Source organism: Anguilla anguilla, chromosome 19 (assembly GCF_013347855.1).
Source record: "Anguilla anguilla isolate fAngAng1 chromosome 19, fAngAng1.pri, whole genome shotgun sequence".
In the NCBI taxonomy this organism is placed as follows: domain Eukaryota; kingdom Metazoa; phylum Chordata; class Actinopteri; order Anguilliformes; family Anguillidae; genus Anguilla; species Anguilla anguilla.
In genome coordinates, this window is record NC_049219.1 from 17,912,719 (window position 1) to 17,934,826 (window position 22,108).

Genomic DNA, 22,108 nt, shown 5'->3' on the forward strand with positions numbered 1-22,108 from the left:
TGTGAGCTGAGAGACTCCTGGTGACCCCAGATCAGGTTTCATACTGAAGAGTGTGTGTGAAAGGCCTCAGTTATTCTAAGGAGCATGAAATCTATTATTCACAGCCCTGCTTTAAACTTGCAGGACAGGAGAGATGGATGCAGTACTCTCTTACAGCTCTGTGCTAATTCAGCCTGACAGCACAGAGCGGAAAACAGAAAAAACTTTTTCACAGTTTTGTCAATCATTTATCGATAACTGTCCGGTCAATTCCTTATTTATGCAGCCAGGGAATCATTACTGTTAGAGGAAATGCACTTTTCAGGCCAGCCGAAACACGCCAGAAACGTAGCGTGGGGTAGAGTGAGGATGTGCAATCCAATCACCCTACCTAACCCCATCACATCCCCCAGCCCATTCACCCTGCACATCCTACAGCACATCCTACAGCACTGCCCTGCTCATAGACACGTTACTAAGAGAGTAAAGTAATGCCATTGTCTGCTCATTTTACACCCTGAGCACTCACCAAGAAACGCAAGTACATCAGTTCTTCTCTTAGTCATTTTTAAGGATTTTAGATCGACTGAGAGGCTTTGTGAAAATCTACATGACCTCATCCTGCATGCACAGTCACGAGCCTGGGACATGTACACAGAGAGAGCAAAACATCATGCGTCTATATTTAGACAGATCAAAATGAAAAGACCTAATTCTATTAATTAGAGCTCCACAGTTCTTTCAGATGAACTCTCCCTCTCCCTCCTGAGAGATAGAGAGAGGGGGAGAGAGAGAGAGACAGAGAGAGAGAGGGAGAGAGACAGAGAGAGAGAGAGAGAGAGAGACACAGAGGGAGAGAGACAGAGAGAGAGAGAGAGACACAGAGGGAGGGAGAGAGAGAGAGAGAGAGAGAGAGAGAGAGAGATCTGTTATTGCTGTTGCAGGGAACCCCCTTAATTGGGCAGGTATTGATAGGGGTGCGATCTGTCCCGGTTCTGCCGGAGGGAAGCAGACTTTCTGAAGGTTAATAAACAGCAGCGCATATCACAGTCCCGCGATCATTTATCAGATTGCCATCTCGGCCTCACAGACCCGCAGACTGGCATGCAGCTTCATCATGCTAACAATGCCGCCATAGGGCCCGGGGAAGCGGCCTAATAGCTTATTTTGTTATATGATTTTGTTATCAGTTCCTTTTTTCCCCCTTTTCAGAGTCTGAGTCGCACGAGAATAACGGCCATGAATCCCTAATGAACGGCGGTGTTAACGTCCCGCGCCCCGCACCCCCGCACCCCGTCCCGCACCCCCGCGCCCGCCCTGAGTGATGAGGTGAGGTGTTTTGGTGAGGGTGCGCTCAGCTGTGATGGGTTTTTTGGGCCCACAGGTTGTTTGGTGTGACGGGGAACTGTGCGGCCTGCAGCAAGCTCATCCCAGCTTTCGAAATGGTCATGAGGGCCAAGGAGAACGTCTACCACCTCGACTGCTTCGCCTGTCAGCTCTGCAATCAGAGGTGAGTGGGTACAGGAGCGCCCCGCCCCCTCCCTAAAATCACCAGCCCTCACTAAGAAAGTCCACACTAGTCTAGGAAAGTCCCCAGTAGACTGTAAGAAAGAGTGGAGGTGTGTTGGGCAGACAGAGTGGAGGTGTGTTGGGCGCAGACAGAGTGGAGGTGTGTTGGGCGCAGACAGAGTGGAGGTGTGTTGGGTGCAGGCAGAGTGGAGGTGTGTTGGGTGCAGGCAGAGTGGAGGTGTGTTGGGCGCAGACAGAGTGGAGGTGTGTTGGGCGCAGGCAGAATGGAGGTGTGTTGGGCGCAGGCTGAGTGGAGGTGTGTTGGGCGCAGGCAGAGTGGAGGTGTGTTGGGCGCAGGCAGAGTGGAGGTGTGTTGGGCGCAGGCAGAGTGGAGGTGTGTTGGGTGCAGGCTGAGTGGAGGTGTGTTGGGCGCAGGCTGAGTGGAGGTGTGTTGGGTGCAGGCAGAGTGGAGGTGTGTTGGGTGCAGACAGAGTGGAGGTGTGTTGGGTGCAAGCTGAGTGGAGGTGTGTTGGGCAGACAGAGTAGAGGTGTGTTGGGCGCAGGCAGAGTGGAGGTGTGTTGGGTGCAGACAGAGGGGAGGTGTGTTGGGCGCAGGCTGAGTGGAGGTGTGTTGGGCGCAGGCAGAGTGGAGGTGTGTTGGGTGCAGACAGAGTGGAGGTGTGTTGGGCGCAGGCAGAGTGGAGGTGTGTTGGGCAGGCTGAGTGGAGGTGTGTTGGGTGCAGGCAGAGTGGAGGTGTGTTGGGTGCAGGCAGAGTGGAGGTGTGTTGGGTGCAGGCAGAGTGGAGGTGTGTTGGGTGCAGGCAGAGTGGAGGTGTGTTGAGTGCAGGCAGAGTGGAGGTGTGTTGGGTGCAGGCAGAGTGGAGGTGTGTTGGGTGCAGGCAGAGTGGAGGTGTGTTGGGCGCAGGCAGAGTGGAGGTGTGTTGGGTGCAGGCAGAGTGGAGGTGTGTTGGGTGCAGGCAGAGTGGAGGTGTGTTGGGCGCAGACAGAGTGGAGGTGTGTTGGGTGCAGGCTGAGTGGAGGTGTGTTGGGCGCAGGCAGAGTGGAGGTGTGCTGGGCGCAGGTTGAGTGGAGGTGTGTTGGGTGCAGGCTGAGTGGAGGTGTGTTGGGTGCAGGCAGAGTGGAGGTGTGTTGGGTGCAGGCAGAGTGGAGGTGTGTTGGGTGCAGGCAGAGTGGAGGTGTGTTGGGTGCAGACAGAGTGGAGGTGTGTTGGGCGCAGACAGAGTGGAGGTGTGTTGGGCAGGCAGAGTGGAGGTGTGTTGGGTGCAGGCAGAGTGGAGGTGTGTTGGGCAGACAGAGTGGAGGTGTGTTGGGTGCAGGCAGAGTGGAGGTGTGTTGGGAAGGCTGAGTGGAGGTGTGTTGGGTGCAGGCAGAGTGGAGGTGTGTTGGGCAGGCTGAGTGGAGGTGTGTTGGGTGCAGGCTGAGTGGAGGTGTGTTGGGCGCAGGCAGAGGGAGGTGTGTTGGGTGCAGGCAGAGTGGAGGTGTGTTGGGTGCAGGCAGAGGGGAGGTGTGTTGGGCAGACAGAGTGGAGGTGTGTTGGGTGCAGGCTGAGTGGAGGTGTGTTGGGCAGACAGAGTGGAGGTGTGTTGGGTGCAGGCAGAGTGGAGGTGTGTTGGGTGCAGGCAGAGTGGAGGTGTGTTGGGTGCAGGCAGAGGGGAGGTGTGTTGGGCAGGCAGAGTGGAGGTGTTCGCTGACAGAATGAAAGAGAGTGCTTGGTGTCACGGGGAAGGCGTATGAGGGCAATTCCATCTCCTCAGACACACTTATCTCAGGATTTATTCTGTTTATGGCTTTGGGATTGATGGTCTCAGGCCCAGCCTGAGTCCCCCCCTGCTCCCAGTCCCAGTGCTGTCCCGTCATTATCAAACACAGATCCCTAACACATCCCCATCACACCCACCAAAGAGAAAGCTCACATTTACCTTAAACCACAGATTAATGGTGATGATTACATATTCCCTGGAATAATGAATCTCATCTTTCACACGTGTACGTACATTCGCACAAAGATAAATAAGGAGAATGTTGTCTGTGGATAAGAACCACTCTTTCTCCTGCCCTGGGGCTTTGATTGACACTTTGCATCTTCAGAGATCTCAGCCCAGCTCAGCTTTATGCCGCTCTGTTACTCTCGCTGTTACCCACGATGCAGTGCGGCGCTCTCTCTGGTTCAGACAGGAGCTCGTACGTTTCGGGGTTGCGCATGGCCTCCCCCCGGCCCACTGGCACCACGTACCGGAGCAGGTTACGCACAATTAGCACCTGGGTATTGTCTTGTCACTTTAGCCTCCAACGCAAGACAAACTCACCTAATGCAAGAAGTCAGCTAATCTCCCTCAGACGCTCCAGGCTGGGCCATTCTGTTTCTGCGAATTAAAACCCACTCAAGCCGGGTGAGGCTTTCCGTTCACATTAGGACAGACGACGGAGTCTTTAATGAAATCACCATTGGGGGGGGTCCACGTGGCCGGCCCCCACCCCTCCGCTCCGTCCGCCCGCCAATCACAATCTCTCTGACGACGGCTCAGCCAATCACAATCTCTCTGACGACGGCTCAGCCAATCACAATCTCTCTGACGACGGCTCAGCCAATCACAATCTCTCTGTTGACGGCTGAAGATTTATGGCCCGGCCGTAACTGGAGCAGCTTTTCTGCTCCTTTTCTTTTTTCTTTGCCCACAAATCTGTCTGGAGCGTCCGTAGTGTTCTGTTCCCAGAATGCCCCCCTGCCCCCCCCAGTGAAGAAGCCCTGCTGATTCCACAGGCTCTTTCCTGTGGGATGCATCAGTTACTGAGAGCCTTGATTTAAACACCCTGACGGAGTCACCTGACGGAGGGGAAACTCATTTTTCAGCAAAGCGGAGAGGTCATCTCCACGTTGGCTGCAGGGACACAGTGTTGTCGCACACCTCCTCGACTGTCATGTGACCAGCTGTTCTCAAACTTTTTCCTGTAGTTTCACTAACTCACGGTCCTCAAGAGGCCCATGCAGCTCCTCCAGCTGAACCTCAGGGGCATTTCATTTGAACACTAAACACTGCGCTCTCAGATGTGTTAAAGACAATGCGTGCCATTTTTTTAAAACACATCTCCATGTCTAGTTAAGGAGTTAGTCTCCCTTTGGAACACAAACTGTACATTTGTATGACAAAAGTAGTAATATAAAGTGTGTCGGATATTAACACATTTTTTTTGAGAGCGTGTAGTGTGTTAAAGTCTTCTCCTGTTGCAGTTCTGAATCCACCCTAAAGAACATTGCAAGACCAGCAGGCTCACAGAGATCCCTACAAGCTTACAGACACACAGAGGGAGGTTCTGAAGCTGGCTCTCCCTGATTTCCTCCTGAGCTTCTGTCTTATCTAGAGACAGCTCATGCACAAGCTTCCATCAGCTTCACCCAACATTAAAGGGCCCCTGTGTTCAATAAAGCAATCTAATCCATCTAACAACTGGCAGAGATCTCCCTCCCCCTCTCTCTTTCTCTCTCTCCCTCCCTCCCTCCCTCCCTCCCCCTCTCTCTTTCTCTCCCTCCACCCGCCCTCCCTCCCTCCCCCTCTCTGGAACATCATTAGAAATGTACTATCTGATAAGCAGCGGTTCTGATGGGAGGTTGGGGGGGTCGTGTGCTGTAATTACTTGCGCTTTCCTGGGGTCGGCGGGCCCACAGCTGTGTTTTTGAAGGTTAAATTGCTACAGCCACATGTGTTTGCTTCTCAGTCCACTCAGCCCCTGGGAGTGCAGGGCCACAACCGCGAGAAAAACCCACAGATGAACGAAAACCAAACTGTTTACTGCATCGAGGTCTGAGCTCTGAGGTCTGAGCTCTGAGGTCTGAGATGGTATCAGAGCTGGTTACTGCCTGCGCCCTGTTTAAGCCTCTGAAGTAAGCCCGTTTGGACGGGGGGTGTGGGGGGGGGGGGGGGGGTAATTGGACATCCCCCACATCACGCTCTGGTTTTGGGTGCTGACTAAACCGCGGCAGGCTGGCCAGCCTCTTGGCTCTGTGGGTCTGTTACATTTCCAGGACCAGTCCTGAGTTTACACTCCCCTGACCTCAGATGCCCAGTAGTGTTGGGTTCGGATGAGACATCATTCAGCGTGACCGCACCATAGCCTGTTTCCGATTTATTCAGAAAAATAAACTCAAACCAGTTATTACACAGAGACATATGCCTACCATTATATCTAGCTACCAAGATTACTGATCACCAAACATTAATATTTTTATATCACATATAATGCTGCATAGTAGTGTTTGCCTCAGTAATGCTCCCAGTGAATATGTTAATGAGGCAGGGGATTATGCGTGATGTCATAATGGCGTCTTGCTGGCAGGTGCTCTCCACAGGGAGGGGGAGGGGCCAAGCCAGCGTTCCATCCAGTGAGCAGCTGCAGGTGCCCTGCTGAAGCCACAGAGCCAGTCACCATCCCCGCAGCACTCAGCAGTGTGATCACCGCTCACCCTATCTTTAATGACCTCTGCTCAGAGTTATTGACTGGGTCAGTCGCCGCCCTTTACACACAGATCACCCCGGCGGGACAGCCAATCGATGGGCTGCCGTCCAGCCTCGTCACCAGGCAACGACCAATCCCAGAGTCCCCGTGGCCCCACCCCCATGCCCCGCCTCCAAAAGGCAGAGAGAAAAGGAGGGCCAAAATAAGGGCGAGCACCTAACGCGCTGGAAATAAACAGGGCGTGGTCCCATCAGCCCAGAGGGAGGACTGTCCCACACGCGTGTGAGGCAGAACACGCTGATGTGTCATTCAAACAGGACGTTTTTACGGGTGTGACTGACACCGTTATGTTCAGCTCGTCAGCAGCAGGCCGCGGCGCCCCTCTGCGGCGTTTGACCCGCTGTGACTTTACGCAGTCACGCGTGACTTTGGGAGTGTCTGCGCAGAAGGTTTGCAGGGGGACCGCTGTGACTTTACGCAGTCACGCGTGACTTTGGGGCGTCTGCGCAGAAGGTTTGCAGGGGGACCGCTGTGACTTTACGCAGTCACGCGTGACTTTGGGGCGTCTGCGCAGAAGGTTTGCAGGGGGACCGCTGTGACTTTACGCAGTCACGCGTGACTTTGGGGCGTCTGCGCAGAAGGTTTGCAGGGGGAGAAAGAGGAGGCGCCCGCAGCCCCGTGTGGGTCACTGAGCCAGCAGAGTGGCCTAAAGCTGACAGGACGTCCCGTCTAACGGCCGGGCTGCGCAGTCATGCAGCCCCAGAGGGCCTGCGATTGGGTTTACTCTCAGCTTCTGCACCCGGCACGCTGCGATTGGCTAATCCCTAATCCAGCTACACGCGCGGAGTAATTGGCTCTAATCTGCAGATCCTGGATCTCAGGTACTGCTTCCCTGCAGCTGGGCAGGGCCCAGCCATAGCAACTGCCCCACCATAGCAACCACCCCGCCATAGCAATCGCCTCACCATAGCAACCACCCCACCATAGCAACCACAAGCATCTTCCTCAGGTGGCCTCACAGTGGAGTCAGGTAAAGGCCAGCCGAACGTCCCCAGGTAACCCGTACCCCCCCCCCCCCCCCCTCCCCTGCTCACACCTCGTCCAGCAGCCCCCCCCCCCCGGGACAGCTCCTCAGGAGCGCTGCATAAAACATCCACTCCGCCTCAGGGGGGACCGTCCCACTGAGCAGGGGAGCCCCAAAAACCAGGCCCAGCCTGCAGCTCTAATGAAGAGAGGCCTCATTTCAACACTTCTAATACACATTGTTCTCTTCCTCCCTCCCCACTCTTTTCTCTCTCTCTCTCCAGGTTTTGTGTAGGAGACAAATTCTTCCTGAAGAACAACATGATCCTGTGCCAGACGGACTATGAGGAGGGTTTAATGAAGGAGGGCTACGCTCCCCAAGTCCGCTGAAGAGCCCCCCACTCTGCCTGCTGACACACACACACACACACTCTCACTCATACTCACTCACACACACACACACACACACATTCTCACTCATACTCACTCACACACACACACACACACACATAAACACACACACACACTCACTCATACTCACTCACACACACACACTCACACACTCACTCATACTCACTCACACACACACTCACTCATACTCACTCACACACACACATTCACACTCTCACTCATACTCACTCACACACACTCATACTCACTCACTCACTCATACTCACTCACACACACACACACACACTCTCACTCATACTCACTCACACACACTCATACTCACTCACTCACTCATACTCACTCACACACACACTCACACACACACACTCTCACACTCACTCACTCACACACACTCTCACACACACTCACACACACACACTCACTCACTCATACTCACTCACACACACACACACTCACACTCACACACACACACACACACACTCTCACACACACACTCTCACACACACACATTCTCACTCATACTCACTCACACACACTCATACTCACTCACTCACTCATACTCACTCACACACACACTCACACACACACACTCTCACACTCACTCACTCACTCACACATACTCTCACACACACTCACACACACACACACACACACACTCTCATACTCACTCACACACACACACTCTCACTCATACTCACTCACACACGCTCACACATTCATACACACACACACTCACCCACACACACACACACACACACACACACACTCACTCACTCACTCATACTCACTCACACACACACACACACACACACACACACACACTCACTCACTCACTCACTCACTCACTCATACTCACTCACACACACACACACACACACACACACACACACTCACTCACTCTCACACACACACTCACACACACACACACTCTCACTCATACTCACTCACACACACACACACACACACACACACTCATACTCACTCACACACACACACACACACACACTCTCACTCATACTCACTCACATACACACACATTCATACACACACACACACTCACTCACACACTCACTCACTCACTCACACAAAGACACACATAAACACACACACCCCGCATCCCCATTCTCACTGTCCCCAGCAGTTGGGTAGAAGCTGCTTTTAAGCATACCCCCCCCCCCCCCATGTACATACCCTCCTCCCTGCCCCCCCCCCCCCCACTGCTGTACAGAACAGCCATGCAGACAGAGGGACACTCTGAGACCCCTCTGTGGGGCCCCAACAGTGGACTGAAAGAGAAGATTTACGTAGGATGACGTTTTGGCTGTTCCGCCACCTGCCACCCCGCCCAGAAAAGTTCTGACACCACCCCAAGCCTCACAGGGACCACATCCACCACCCCACCCACCCCACCACCTGCCCCAACGCAGCAGGACCATTCTGTTCCACCCCCCCCCTCCCCTCCTCCCCTCATCCCCATGGACCCAAAACAACAGAAACACAAAAGGGGGGAATGGGGGCTGAGAAAAGAAAAGAAAAAAAGAAGAAGTGCGGCAGCTGACTGTACAGAGGCGGGAGCAGGCCGTCTCTAGGCATTCAAACCGGGCCAAACTGGGACTTCTAAAATGGCTCCTGTGTGCACTGGGATTGGCTGACGCTCTGTGATTGGCAGATGCACTGGCCAGTCATTGAGGCAGCTGCGTCTGCCTTTTACAGCAAGGAGCTGGTTCTGACTCACAGCTACAGAACGCAGTCTGGGGGCTCGCTCTTTCAAAATGCTGAAAAAAACCAGGCAAAAATATTTATTTGATCTGCTTTTAATGAAATCTCGCGTCATTATAAAGTACCGTTCTGAAAAGGCAGCGCAGATACAGTCACGCTTCACTCAGCCAGGGGCATGATGGGTAAAAACACTCCAGTGTCCCTGCAGTGACACGGGGCTGTCAGTATTAACCAGAGCTGTGGACACTGTCACCTTAAAAGGCACTTGTTCCATGAAGGGAGGAAAAAAAAAAACACAAGAATTTATAAATCTTTCTAAGAGCCATTTCCATGGTACGCATCATTCAATGTCATTCTCAGAAACAGATCAGTTTCATAAAAAATAACAATAAATAACGAGAGCGTTTCAAACTCTGCCTGGAGGAGCTCCAGTTAGCTTGGCCTGGAGCAGAGGAGCGCAGTGAGAGAGGAGGCGCGAGTGGAGCAGAGGAGCGCAGTGAGAGAGAGGAACGCAGTGAGAGAGAGGAGGCGCGAGTGGAGCAGAGGAGCGCAGTGAGAGAGAGGAGGCGCGAGTGGAGCAGAGGAGCGCAGTGAGAGAGAGGAGGCGCCAGTGGAGCAGAGGAGCGCAGTGAGAGAGAGGAGGCGCCAGTGGAGCAGAGGAGCGCAGTGAGAGAGAGGAGGCGCCAGTGGAGCAGAGGAGCGCAGTGAGAGAGAGGAGGCGCGAGTGGAGCAGAGGAGCGCAGTGGGAGAGAGGAGGCGCGAGTGGAGCAGAGGAGCGCAGTGAGAGAGAGGAGGCGCGAGTGGAGCAGAGGAGCGCAGTGAGAGAGAGGAGGCGCCAGTGGAGCAGAGGAGCGCAGTGAGAGAGAGGAGGCGCCAGTGGAGCAGAGGAGGGCAGTGAGAGAGAGGAGGCGCGAGTGGAGCAGAGGAGCGCAGTGAGAGAGAGGAGGCGCGAGTGGAGCAGAGGAGCGCAGTGAGAGAGAGGAGGCGCGAGTGGAGCAGAGGAGGGCAGTGAGAGAGAGGAGGCGCGAGTGGAGCAGAGGAGCGCAGTGAGAGAGAGGAGGCGCGAGTGGAGCAGAGGAGCGCAGTGAGAGAGAGGAGGCGCGAGTGGAGCAGAGGAGCGCAGTGAGAGAGAGGAGGCGCGAGTGGAGCAGAGGAGCGCAGTGAGAGAGAGGAGGCGCGAGTGGAGCAGAGGAGCGCAGTGAGAGAGAGGAGGCGCCAGTGGAGCAGAGGAGCGCAGTGAGAGAGAGGAGGCGCCAGTGGAGCAGAGGAGCGCAGTGAGAGAGAGGAGGCGCGAGTGGAGCAGAGGAGCGCAGTGAGAGAGAGGAGGCGCGAGTGGAGCAGAGGAGCGCAGTGAGAGAGAGGAGGCGCGAGTGGAGCAGAGGAGCGCAGTGAGAGAGAGGAGGCGCGAGTGGAGCAGAGGAGCGCAGTGAGAGAGAGGAGGCGCGAGTGGAGCAGAGGAGCGCAGTGAGAGAGAGGAGGCGCGAGTGGAGCAGAGGAGCGCAGTGAGAGAGAGGAGGCGCGAGTGGAGCAGAGGAGCGCAGTGAGAGAGAGGAGGCGCCAGTGGAGCAGAGGAGCGCAGTGAGAGAGAGAAGGTGCGAGCGCCGGGGCATTTTACACAAACAGCCCCCTGTGACCTCTGAGTTAGCGCTTGATCCGCGGAGCGGGGGAATGCTGGGTAATTGCACAGCGCTGCAGCGCTGAGCCGGAGAAGCTCGCCATCTGAGCCACTGTGCCGGAATAATTACTGACTTTATGGTCAAAGACAGGCGGCAGTTCTGCAAAGGCATAAAGACCAATTGATTTACACTTTGAAATGCGGTTGTATATACAACTTTTTTCCTTTGCTTGCTATTGTATAATGATTTCTTTATATGTGTTCCACAGCATGAGATCTTTATTTTTCAGACGACTCTTGTACATACTGTATTGTAATAATTTTAAGCACAAATGTAATACAGTTTTATTGTGTTACGATTTGTGTAATTGTGTTCTTTTTTGCCCTTTGTAATACTGTAAGTATTTAGTACAATCATTGCTCGGGTTACCTGTAAAACTGGCAATTTCTGTACCGGGATATTTTACTGGAGCTGTACCTTTCTAGTAAAAGAGTCAAATCGTTTGGCCCCGTCAGTGTGATTCAGGTAAGGGAGTGGGAGGAGGAAGGGGCGGAGCCACCGGGGGTGACCACGCCCTGCAAGCAGCTCATTGGCCCATCATTTTGGGTAACCCCCACCCCCCCAACACGCACCCCACCCACGCACACAAGCCTAAACTCTGTCCCAGATACGTCACGCAGTCTTAAAGTGATAAACAATTTAAGTGCTGCTTTTCTTGGTACTTAAGAGTGGACAGCCGACTGCAGAACACTTCAACCCCCCCCCCCCCGCCCCCCGCCCCCCGCCCCCCGGCCCCCGGCCCCCGGCCCCCGGTCAATGCTTGCTCCTCACACGGTCAGGTGACTCCTGCTTCTTCACAGCGGTGAGAGGCCGAGCGACTGCAGGATATCTGTGGTAATTATGGAGCCCTAAGTCGTGTAATTGGACGTCCCATCACCGAGGTCAGAGAGAGACCCAATCCCACGTCTCTGCACATGGCACCGTCTGCCAATCAAACGGGCCTCAGCCCAGCTGTGTCCAGGACAACGGCCTGTCATTCATCTGCTGCTCTAACCCCTACACACACACACTCACACATCTCTAGAGCTACACCAGTGTGTGTGCTGCACACGCTGCTTTAACCACACACACACACACATCTCTAGAGCTACACCAGTGTGTGTGCTGCACACGCTGCTTTAACCACACACACACACAAACAGACACACACACAAACACAGACAGACACACACACACACACACACACACACACACACACACACACACACACAGCACTCACAGACGGTTGTTCAGATAGAACATCACATATATTTATAATTTTTAATGACCTACTTCTGCTCCAAATATCCAACGGGCTCCTCCTGAACTCCCCCACGTCTCAGAAGAATGACATTAAGCGTGAGACACAATGAAGAATGTCCCGTGAAGTTTGACGATAATGATGCAACACTAAAAAGCGCAGAATTTGCAGGCTAATTAAGCTAATTGAATTTCTTTCGCCGGCGGCAGAGAGAGGACAAGCCCCTTTGATGAGCCTCAGTCTGTTCAAAATCCTTAAGCTGATTGCTGCAATCAATCCAGGCTTGGAACTCCGAGGGAAATAAAACCACCACCGTGAGCAGCATCCTGATGGCGGCCATTTTGTGTGCAGCACAGCCTCCTTTGGGAAGCGGGATTCATAAGCCATTCCCACACAAATAAACCATGAAGGCCAATAACACAGAAATGATGATGTCACAGAGCATGAACAGGGGTGGAGTGTCTTTTTAACCCAAGCTGACATCATCCATCGGTGTGGAGCGAGCCAGACGTTCATGAGGTCATCACTCGCCTCAGCACAGTCTAAAACATCACACTTCACCCACCCCCACCCCAAACACTCAAACACTTAACTGCCTCTGCACCCCAAAAAACCACCCACCCACCCACCTCTGCACCCCAAAACCCACCCACACACCCACCTCTGCACCCCAAAAACCCACCCACACACCCACCTCTGCACCCCAAAAACCCACCCACACACCCACCTCTGCACCCCAAAAACCCACCCACACACCCACCTCTGCACCCCAAAACCCACCCAACTGCCTTAAACTACCATAACCATGGGACTTTCACTGACTCTTACTTCACTTTCAGTTCTCAGGTAACTCAAATCCACACACGCACACCTCAGCGAGGCTGGAGCTGCTTCTCCAGGCCTCCGCTCAGCTGCAGAGGGATGAATGTGTCTGGCACACGGGCCGGTCCTGGGGGCGAGTTCTTAAGCAGTCAGAGTCGTGCGGACGAATCACAGAGCAGCACAGACTGGGAAGCCGAAATGAGCAAAGCTATGAAAGGAATGAGAGAAAATGGGGAATCGTTTCTTTAATCTAAAATAATCTGACTTTCCAAGCGCTCCCATTCCACAAACGTTAAACTGTTTAAGGAGGAAGGTAAATAAGACAGCAGGCTGCAGTCTCGACGGGAATTTCTCATTTTGGCCTGAAATAATTGAGTCAAAGCAGCAGACCATGAAATGACGAAGCATTACAGTGCCACAGACGCTCAGCGGCCAGGGCACACAGTGCCCGTGGTCCCGTTCTCCTGGCATGCAGAGCGTGTTTGGGACGGAGCTGAAATGTGTAACATTGTGCGGTTGATGAAAAGGAATGGTGTGTAATTAGTCCGCAGTTGAAACGCATTAGTGTGGCACTAAGAGGCACAACTACAGTACAAAGCACAGACTCCACCCCTTCATCACCAAAACAACACCACCGTACTCCAGTGCAGAGAGGCTAGGTGTAGATGCAGCATTTAACCCAACACGCTTCTGCTCCTGGGTCTTTACACAGCCTGAATCTCACATTTAACCCAACACGCTTCAACTCCTGAGCCTTGACACAGCCTGAATCTCACATTTAACCCAACACGCTTCTGCTCCTGAGGCTTTACACAGCCTGAATCTCACATTTAACCCAACACGCTTCTGCTCCTGAGCCTTGACACAGCCTGAATCTCACATATAACCCAACACGCTTCTGCTCCTGAGCCTTGACACAGTCTGAATCTCACATATAACCCAACACGCTTCAACTCCTGAGCCTTGACACAGCCTGAATCTCACATTTAACCCAACACGCTTCAACTCCTGGGTCTTTACACAGCCTGAATCTCACATATAACCCAACACGCTTCTGCTCCTGGGTCTTTACACAGCCTGAATCTCACATATAACCCAACACGCTTCTGCTCCTGGGTCTTTACACAGCCTGAATCTCACATATAACCCAACACGCTTCTGCTCCTGGGTCTTTACACAGCCTGAATCTCATAGGGTGTTTGGGCATGGAACTTTTTTTATTTATTAAATGACTCCTCACCACTACAGGAATGGTAAGCAGAAGGAAGCATATCTCTGAAGTCTGTGGTAGAACAGCCATTAGAAGCGTTTAGAGAGAGCATTAGCTGCCCGCCTGTGTTGGGTAGATGGCCCCATTCCTGAGCCCAGCGTCAGCGTTGGGAGCGGGGCGACCCCGCGCTCTCATTGGGCAAAGGCTCCGGGGGCAGAAATAATGATCTCTGCACACATGCCAATGCTATCTGAGGCAGATAAGGCTCTTTTAATGACTCCCTGTCCCGCGGCCCTTCTGAGGGAGATGGGTGTCTGGGAAACGTAGTCATGTGGTTGGGTCATGTTAAATTTGGGGTTTGTGGCTCAGAAAATGGACTTTTGTATTTGGAGCTGATTTGAACGTGTCACCTCCTCCCCCCCCCCATGGACATCAACCCTTAGTGAGATTATTCCATCCGTCCATGATGCATCCCCCTCCCCCCCCAAATGCTGTTCCGCCTGCCACCATTTACACACATCATAGACTGGGGCTGCCAATCATCTCTGACCCCGCCCCCTCTCTGATGGGGTAAAAGGGGGCGGGGTCACACAGGAGCCCATTGAGCACCATTATCCAGATAAGGACAGCGGCCCCCGGGCCAGAAGGGGCCCAAATCGTGCCCAGCTGCAGGAATGCAGAGGAGGCTTGGGCTACCCAACTGCCCTGACAAAGAAAGCAAGATGGCCGCCAATTATTCACGCCGTCTGGCCAATGAAATGACATCACACGACTGCAGCTCTGGCCTGTGCTACGGAAACGTACATTCAGCCGCTACTGCGCTTGAAAACAGAAACAGAAATGTGATTAGCATCCTGGAGCCCGTGAGCCCGCAGATAAAACACGCTCACAGAAGGAAGACAGAAACGGAAAAAGAGCAGGAAGTTACTCTGAAATGGCACAGAGCACATGAGAGAGAACTCAGGCGCGAAAAAGCCAAAAAATGCAAATGATGACATATTGAAATGCACTGGTATTTAACGGCTCCCTAATCAAATGAGAGGTTTTACAGCGAATCAAAGAGATGAAACATGGCGGGAAACGCCATTAAAGAGCCATCAATCGCTTCATATGTCAGCGATGCATCGCGCGCTAATCCGGCCGCTCGGCGGTGATCCACTGTTTACAGAACGCGCGGGACGCTATCGCCGCGGCAGAATCTCAGGCGGCTGATTGGCGGTGCTCTGAGCGCGCCGCGCGGGACAGGACGTGCAGCGCGAGATGCTAATGATTCGGGGAGATAGGATCCGAGGGGGATTTACAGGCGGGCCTTTAAAGTCCCGCGTTTGATGTGACGGAATAAACCTGTACCAGATGCAGAGCGGCCCGTCGGCCTGGGAACATACAGCACGCTGCTCGCGCCCAACACCGCCCCCTACAGGGCAGAGTCCGAACAGCAACAACAACAACCAAGGCCACGGTCCTGGTTTCAGAGGACGCCACAAACCCTTTCTAATGACCGACACACACACGCACACACACACTCACACGTGCACACACACAGGATTTATACAGCATATGGTTATTCACACTGAAAAAATACAGGAACAGTGAGACTTCAACCATAAAAAAATGCAGAAAACAACGTGTGTATCTCCATTAAATAAAACAGTTTTCCACACAATCCCCGTCCTGGTTGTAATTATGAGAGCTGAGAGCTGGACTCAGCGCGGTCTGTAATCTCGCCCCCCAAGAAAGCCCCTCCGCTCAGTATCTGCTGCGCAGCGTTTCTGTATGCATTAAACAGAGCATTCAATGAATAATGATGGGGAAAGCAGGACGCCCTCCCCCCATCCTCCAAGCCTCAATCTCCAAAATGAGCCACGGCCCCCGAGCAGCCAGGACAGGGACCCGGCACGCTAAACGCAAATCAATCTTCACCTGAACGTTTACACTTCAAAGACAATTCTGCAGTTCTGCAGGGAGATCATTCTGTACTGTACGCCATGCTTAAGTTATTTTCCTGTTCTTCATTTTAGGGACTGGAGTCCCAGTCGAGCGGTATTAAAGACTGAGGGTCCTACAGGAAGCAGCGCTTTGTCCAGGAGCGTGACACGCACGCACACACTCGCGCACACGCATACACACACTCGCGCACACGCATACACACACTCGCGCACACACGCATACACACACACACACACGCACGCACACACACACACACACACACTCGCACACACGCATACACACACTCGCGCACACGCATACACACACTCGCGCACACACGCATACACACACACACACACGCACGCGCATACACACACACACACACGCACGCACACACACACACACACACACTCGCACACACGCATACACACGCACACACACACGCACACACACACTCGCGCACACACGCATACACACACGCACACACTCACACACACTCACACACACGCACGCACACGCACACACACACACACACACACTCGCACACACGCATACACACGCACACACACACGCACACACGCATACACACGCGCACACGCATACACACACACACGCACACACGCGCACACACACACACTCCTGTGGGCTGAAGCTCCCTGTTTACAGTAACCTGCTCTGGAATGGGCTAATCTGCAGCAAATTGGAAAGATGATTGTCATCTACAGGGGGCAGGACCGGCTCCATTCACCTTCTGCCATCTCACAGCGCCAATTATTCACAGGGAAAAGGCCTCATTCCCATCTCTCATCCGCTCTCTCCTCTCTCCTCCTCTTTCCTCTCATCCGCTCTCTCCTCCTCTCTCCTCTCATTCGCTCTCTCCTCCTCTCTCCTCTCATTCGCTCTCTCCTCCTCTTTCCTCTCACCTGCTCTCTTCTCCCCTCTCCTCTCATCCGCCCTCTCCTCTTTCCCTCTCTCTTTTCTGCTCGCTCATCCTCTTCTTTCCTCTCTCTTCTCCTCTGTTTTTCTCCTCTCTCTCCTTCTCCCCCCCCCCCCCCCGGACTCACAGAGCATTCTACTTTAGTCTGATAAAATAGCGAAGGAGACATTTCAAAGGCAGAGCCCCCCCCCCCTCCTCCCAACCCCCACTAAAGATAAAAATAATCAAACAGGGCACATTTACTATCTAAAGCCTATCGAGTGTATCCTCTATGTCTCCCCTAACGACCGCCATTTGTGTAAGAATAAAGAATAAATGGCGTGTTCCCCCAGGCCCTGGGGAGCCGTCTGTTCTGAGAGGGTTATCTCACACAAAGTGCTCATTAACTCCACGCCACATAATAAAACAAAACATGGATTAATTAATGCAGGGGCTGCAGGAAGCCTTTCATTAGGGCCACGCTGGGCCGACACACTGGGGCCCCGCCACTCTGCGGGACTGCACCCGCCCCCAAGCCCTGTCCCCAAACCCTGTCCCCAAGCCCTGTCCCCAAACCCCGCCTGCCCCCAGGCCCCGCCCCCAAGCCCTGTCCCCAAACCCCGCCTGTCCCCAGGCCCCGCCCCCGAGCCCTGTCCCCAAACCCACCTGCCCCCAGGCCCCGCCCCCAAGCCCTGTCCCCAAACCCCGCCTGCCCCCAGGCCCCGCCCCCAAGCCCTGTCCCCAAACCCCGCCTGCCCCCAGGTTCCGCCCCCAAGCCCTGTCCCCAAACCCCGCCTGCCCCCAGGCCCCGCCCCCAAGCCCTGTCCCCAAACCCCGCCTGCCCCCCGGCCCCGCCCCCAAGCCCTGTCCCCAAACCCCGCCTGCCCCCAGGCCCCGCCCCCAGGCCCTGTCCCCAAACCCCGCCTGCCCCCAGGCCCCGCCCCCAAGCCCTGTCCCCAAACCCCGCCTGCCCCCAGGCCCCGCCCCCAAGCCCTGTCCCCAAACCCCGCCTGCCCCCAGGCCCCGCCCCCAGGCCCCGCCCCCAAGCCCTGTCCCCAAACCCCGCCTGCCCGGCAGGAACTCGCCCACGCGCTCCGGGCCCCAGGTCCGAGCCCAGTGTGGGCGGGGGGGAGCCCAGGCCACACAACCTGCAGCTATTCCAGTCCCTAACAGGATGTGCATTCATAACACTCTTACTCACATTAACGGAAGCATCCATAAAAATGCATTCAGAGCCGATCACCCATTTGTGTGCTGTGCAAATATCACTCAGCATTAGCACCTGCAGCTCAGTCCCTGATAACTGCATTGTTTTTATTTGTGTAAAATAAGAGGCCAGTTACCCTCTGCCCTGGTGGTGAATGTAAATGAGGAGTTACAGGGCAAGGCTAGGGCAGGGCGCTGAGCTCTGCTCATACGGCGGGCCGCTGCACCTGCCGCACTGACACGAGGAAGCTGATTGGTCCCTCAGAGTAATTTTCCTGATCAGCCATTTGCTGGGTTTATGCTGATGAGGCGCTCCCGCTGAGCTGGGCTCTGAACACCGCCGCTCCGCGTGGGGCCCCCAGGACTGCCCGACGGGGCCCACAAAAAACCAAACCTAAAAGATGTGTGTGTGGGGGGGGGCTCAAAGAGTTCATTACTGGGCCACAGTTTAAGGGCCCACCCCTACCCCTGCTACCCCCACCCCCACCCCACCCCACCCCTGATACTTAATCAAGTGATAGAGTGAGGAAACAAGGAGGGGTAGATGAAGGGGCTGGGGGTAGTAATAATGCCAAGTAATGATTTCCCTGGAGATAATCTGATCTATTGCCTCAGGGAAGAGAGAGAGAAGAAAAGCCGGGGGGGGGGGGGGGGGGGGGGGAGACGGGATCCAAATCAGCATTTCATAGGAGCGCCTCAGCCAAGATGAGGGAGGCGGGGAGGGGGGGGGGCACAGAGGGGGAGAGAGAACCCGAAATAACAGGGAGAAAAATTCTAATCACCCCATAGGTGTCTTTCTCCCTCTCTCCCTCTCTCCCTCTCTCCCTCTCTCTCTCCCTCTCTCCTGGGTGGGTGGGGGGGGTGAAATAAAAAAAAGGTGCACACGGAAGGGGGGGAGCTAAGTTCACGCAGCGAAATTAAACAGCTGAAAGGTTTGATTTAACAATGCTCAAAACTCAATAAGTACAAGATAAACAGCAAATTAGATGACTCAGTGTCAGGGGGATGTGGGGGGGGGGGGGGGGGGCAGGTGGAGGGGGGGGGAGAAAAGCCTCCTTATCGATCGCATCGTCAAAAATTAATCTGCCTCCCTCACCCCAGCCTACACTCCCAAGGCTGGGGGAGAGTCCAAATGAGAGCATTAAATATGGCTGAGCCTTCTGTCTCTCTCTCTCTCTCTCTGCCTCTAACTCACTCTCACTCCCTCTCTCCCCTTTTATCTCTCTCTCTCTCTTTCTCCCCTTCTCTTTAGCTCCCTCTCTTTCTTTTCCTCTTTCTCTCCCTCTTCCTCTCACTTCAAGGCCAGAGTTGCGCTCCCACTGGAGATGTTTCGTTGTGGAGCAGTGCTCTGTCAGGCCAGCAGAATTAAACAGGCCATCAATACTTCACTAAAAATAATTGGGCTGGGTTCGAAGGGGGGGGGGGGGGCGGAGTGAGTGATGGGGGCCAACGACAAACAGGTGGACCAATCAGAGCGCAGAATCACAATTGACAACAGGTGGACCAATCAGAGTAGAGAATTGTCTTACTGCTCTCCGGCCTTATTTCTGTTTGGAATCTGCTATATGTCTGGAGCTTGCTTTGTTTAAAAGATTAGGAAATAAACACATGTATTCAGGATGAGATATTCTAGGCTGGATTCTGGGAAAAAGAAGAGAAGAGGTGATGACACAATGCGCAGGCCCGTGGGGTCTGAGGACAGCACAGAGGGAAGCCAGCATTAGCAGCAGTCACACACACCACTGATGGAATGGTATCCTGCTCTGGAGCTGGGCCCTGTTAGCAGGGCACACTCCCCCAGCTCAGACCTGGTCCAGGCACCACTGCGTCTCTGTATAATTTTATATAAGATTCTATTCGCCGCTGAAGAGTGAGTATTAAGTGAATGAAGGGACTGAAGGTGAGGAGCCGACAGCCATGTTCCTGCGCCTGTCATCCTGCCCTCAGCAGGGCGTTCGGTCACAGGGACGCTGGCGTCGCCGGCTCCCCCCGGAGTCCAGCGGAGGAATTACGGGCAGGCCGAGCTGCGAGTTGTCTGGGAATCCACACATTACAGAGGAGTTATGTCTCAATATTTCACACTCTCATTATGAGATGATCTGTTCCATAACCATAAACAGTACAGAGGCGAGGGGGCAGACTGATACTGTGGGGTTTGTTTATTAATATGTTCTCTGAGGAGCCGCCGGCAGCACGGGGACAGGAAGTGACAGGAAGTGGAGGAAACGGATGCGTCGTTTAGCGGAGGAGACTGATGCTGCCACTGGGCCCTCCTGTGCCTGCCAATGAGCACATACCACGCGCGCAACCACGGCGACCCACGCGCGCAACCACGGCGACCCACTGCGCAACCACGGCGACCCACGCGCGCAACCACGGCCACCCACGCGCGCAACCACGGCGACCCACGCGCGCAACCACGGCGACCCACGCGCGCAACTACGGCGACCCACGCGCGCAACCACGGCGACCCACTGCGCAACCACGGCGACCCACTGCGCAACCACGGCGACCCACGCGCGCAACCACGGCGACCCACGCGCGCAACCACGGCGACCCACTCGCGCAACCACGGCGACCCACTCGCGCAACCACGGCGACCCACGCGCGCAACCACGGCGACCCACTGCGCAACCACGGCGACCCACGCGCGCAACCACGGCAACCCACGCGCGCAACCACGGCGACCCACGCGCGCAACCACGGCGACCCACGCGCGCAACCACGGTGACCCAGAGGAGCAGCTTCCTGGGCCTATATACGAAAGGACATCTTTCATGAGGATTTTAGCATGTTAATACCTCCACTGATCAATGACAAACACACACACACACACGTCAATGTCCAGTATTTACATGCAATTTCAAAAGCCTTACCCCTAAATGACACCCAGAATCTAGGCCAAAACCCCATCCCAAAGCTTTTACATAATGCTTCAATTTACGTAACAAAAAAATATTTTTTAGCAACAGTGACAAAGAACCATCTCTCAGTTGCTAACCAACTACTATAAATCTGTAGAGCGATTTCCGCGGTCTATTGGAGCATAATACATGTCTGATCCAGATTATGCAGGCACGTTTCACGTGTGATAATGTTCATTGTAAAAACGCACATTTATTCTGATCCATTTTTTAAGTCAAAGTGGGCAGCTTATTTTCCATTATGAAAATAATTCCTTTCAAGCCACACAGGCAATGACATCACACTAGAATGCGGTGAGTTTGCTAAGCATGCTTTGATTAAAAAAGTGGGCCAATTTATTTATATTTAACTGGACTAATCATAAGCGCCATGTTGATGCATTGCAGAAGGAGGGCTTAGCGGTTTTCCCTTAATTGGCTCTGACTCTATTGATTTTCCTGCAGGGGACACAGTCATCCCAAACCCTGCGCACAAAGGGAGCTGTGCCTGTGTTCCCCGGAGCGAAAACACAAACGCTCACTCCAGTTCATCCCTTCCTTTCCCCTTTCCCAGTAGCACAGTTCACCCAGGTGAAAAGATCAACCCCACCGGTGTGACTGTGGAGAGGGCGTGGGGGGTTTTTATCTGTGAGGAAACGCAGGTTTGTCATTGGCCATGATGTTTCACCAAAGACTCTGTGGTATTAACGTGTACGTTCGCCGTTTGCTGTGCTCAAGTCAATGCGATGCAGAATATACAATGCCACCATTCGTGAAGGCCCCAACCTTCATACTGAGGAAAATGCATTTAAATGCCAATTTCGTGTCCATTGTCATGGCTAGACAGTTACACTGCAGGCAATCACGCTAAATCCTTTACTTAAAAAAATTGGTCTTGTTTTTTCCCCAAAGCCATGTCGACCAGCAGCTATTGTGACACCACACTTTGAATGGTTCTCCTCTCTTGTGTTGCTTTCCAAACAAAGGAAATGTTTCTATTATCAACACCACAAAAAAAGGAAATTCACAAGCTCATTATGAAATATGCACAGCAAAGAGGAAGATTAGAACATTTCAAAGCCTTCTGACTCGCAC

The 22,108-nt window shown here is 53.8% G+C and overlaps 1 protein-coding gene across 3 annotated transcripts in view; it reads left to right on the forward strand.

Moving 5' to 3' along the window:
• The window catches only part of lmo3 (LIM domain only 3), a 45,072-nt gene extending 37,603 nt beyond the window's left edge, over positions 1-7,469 (forward strand). For all 3 annotated transcript variants that reach the window (XM_035402491.1, XM_035402490.1, XM_035402489.1), the window contains exons 3-4: positions 1,364-1,489; positions 7,269-7,469. In XM_035402491.1, coding sequence (XP_035258382.1) covers positions 1,364-1,489; positions 7,269-7,374 — 232 coding nt within the window. In that variant the 3' untranslated portion in view covers positions 7,375-7,469. The remainder of the gene's footprint in view (positions 1-1,363; positions 1,490-7,268) is intronic.
• Positions 7,470-22,108: the final 14,639 nt, after the last annotated feature.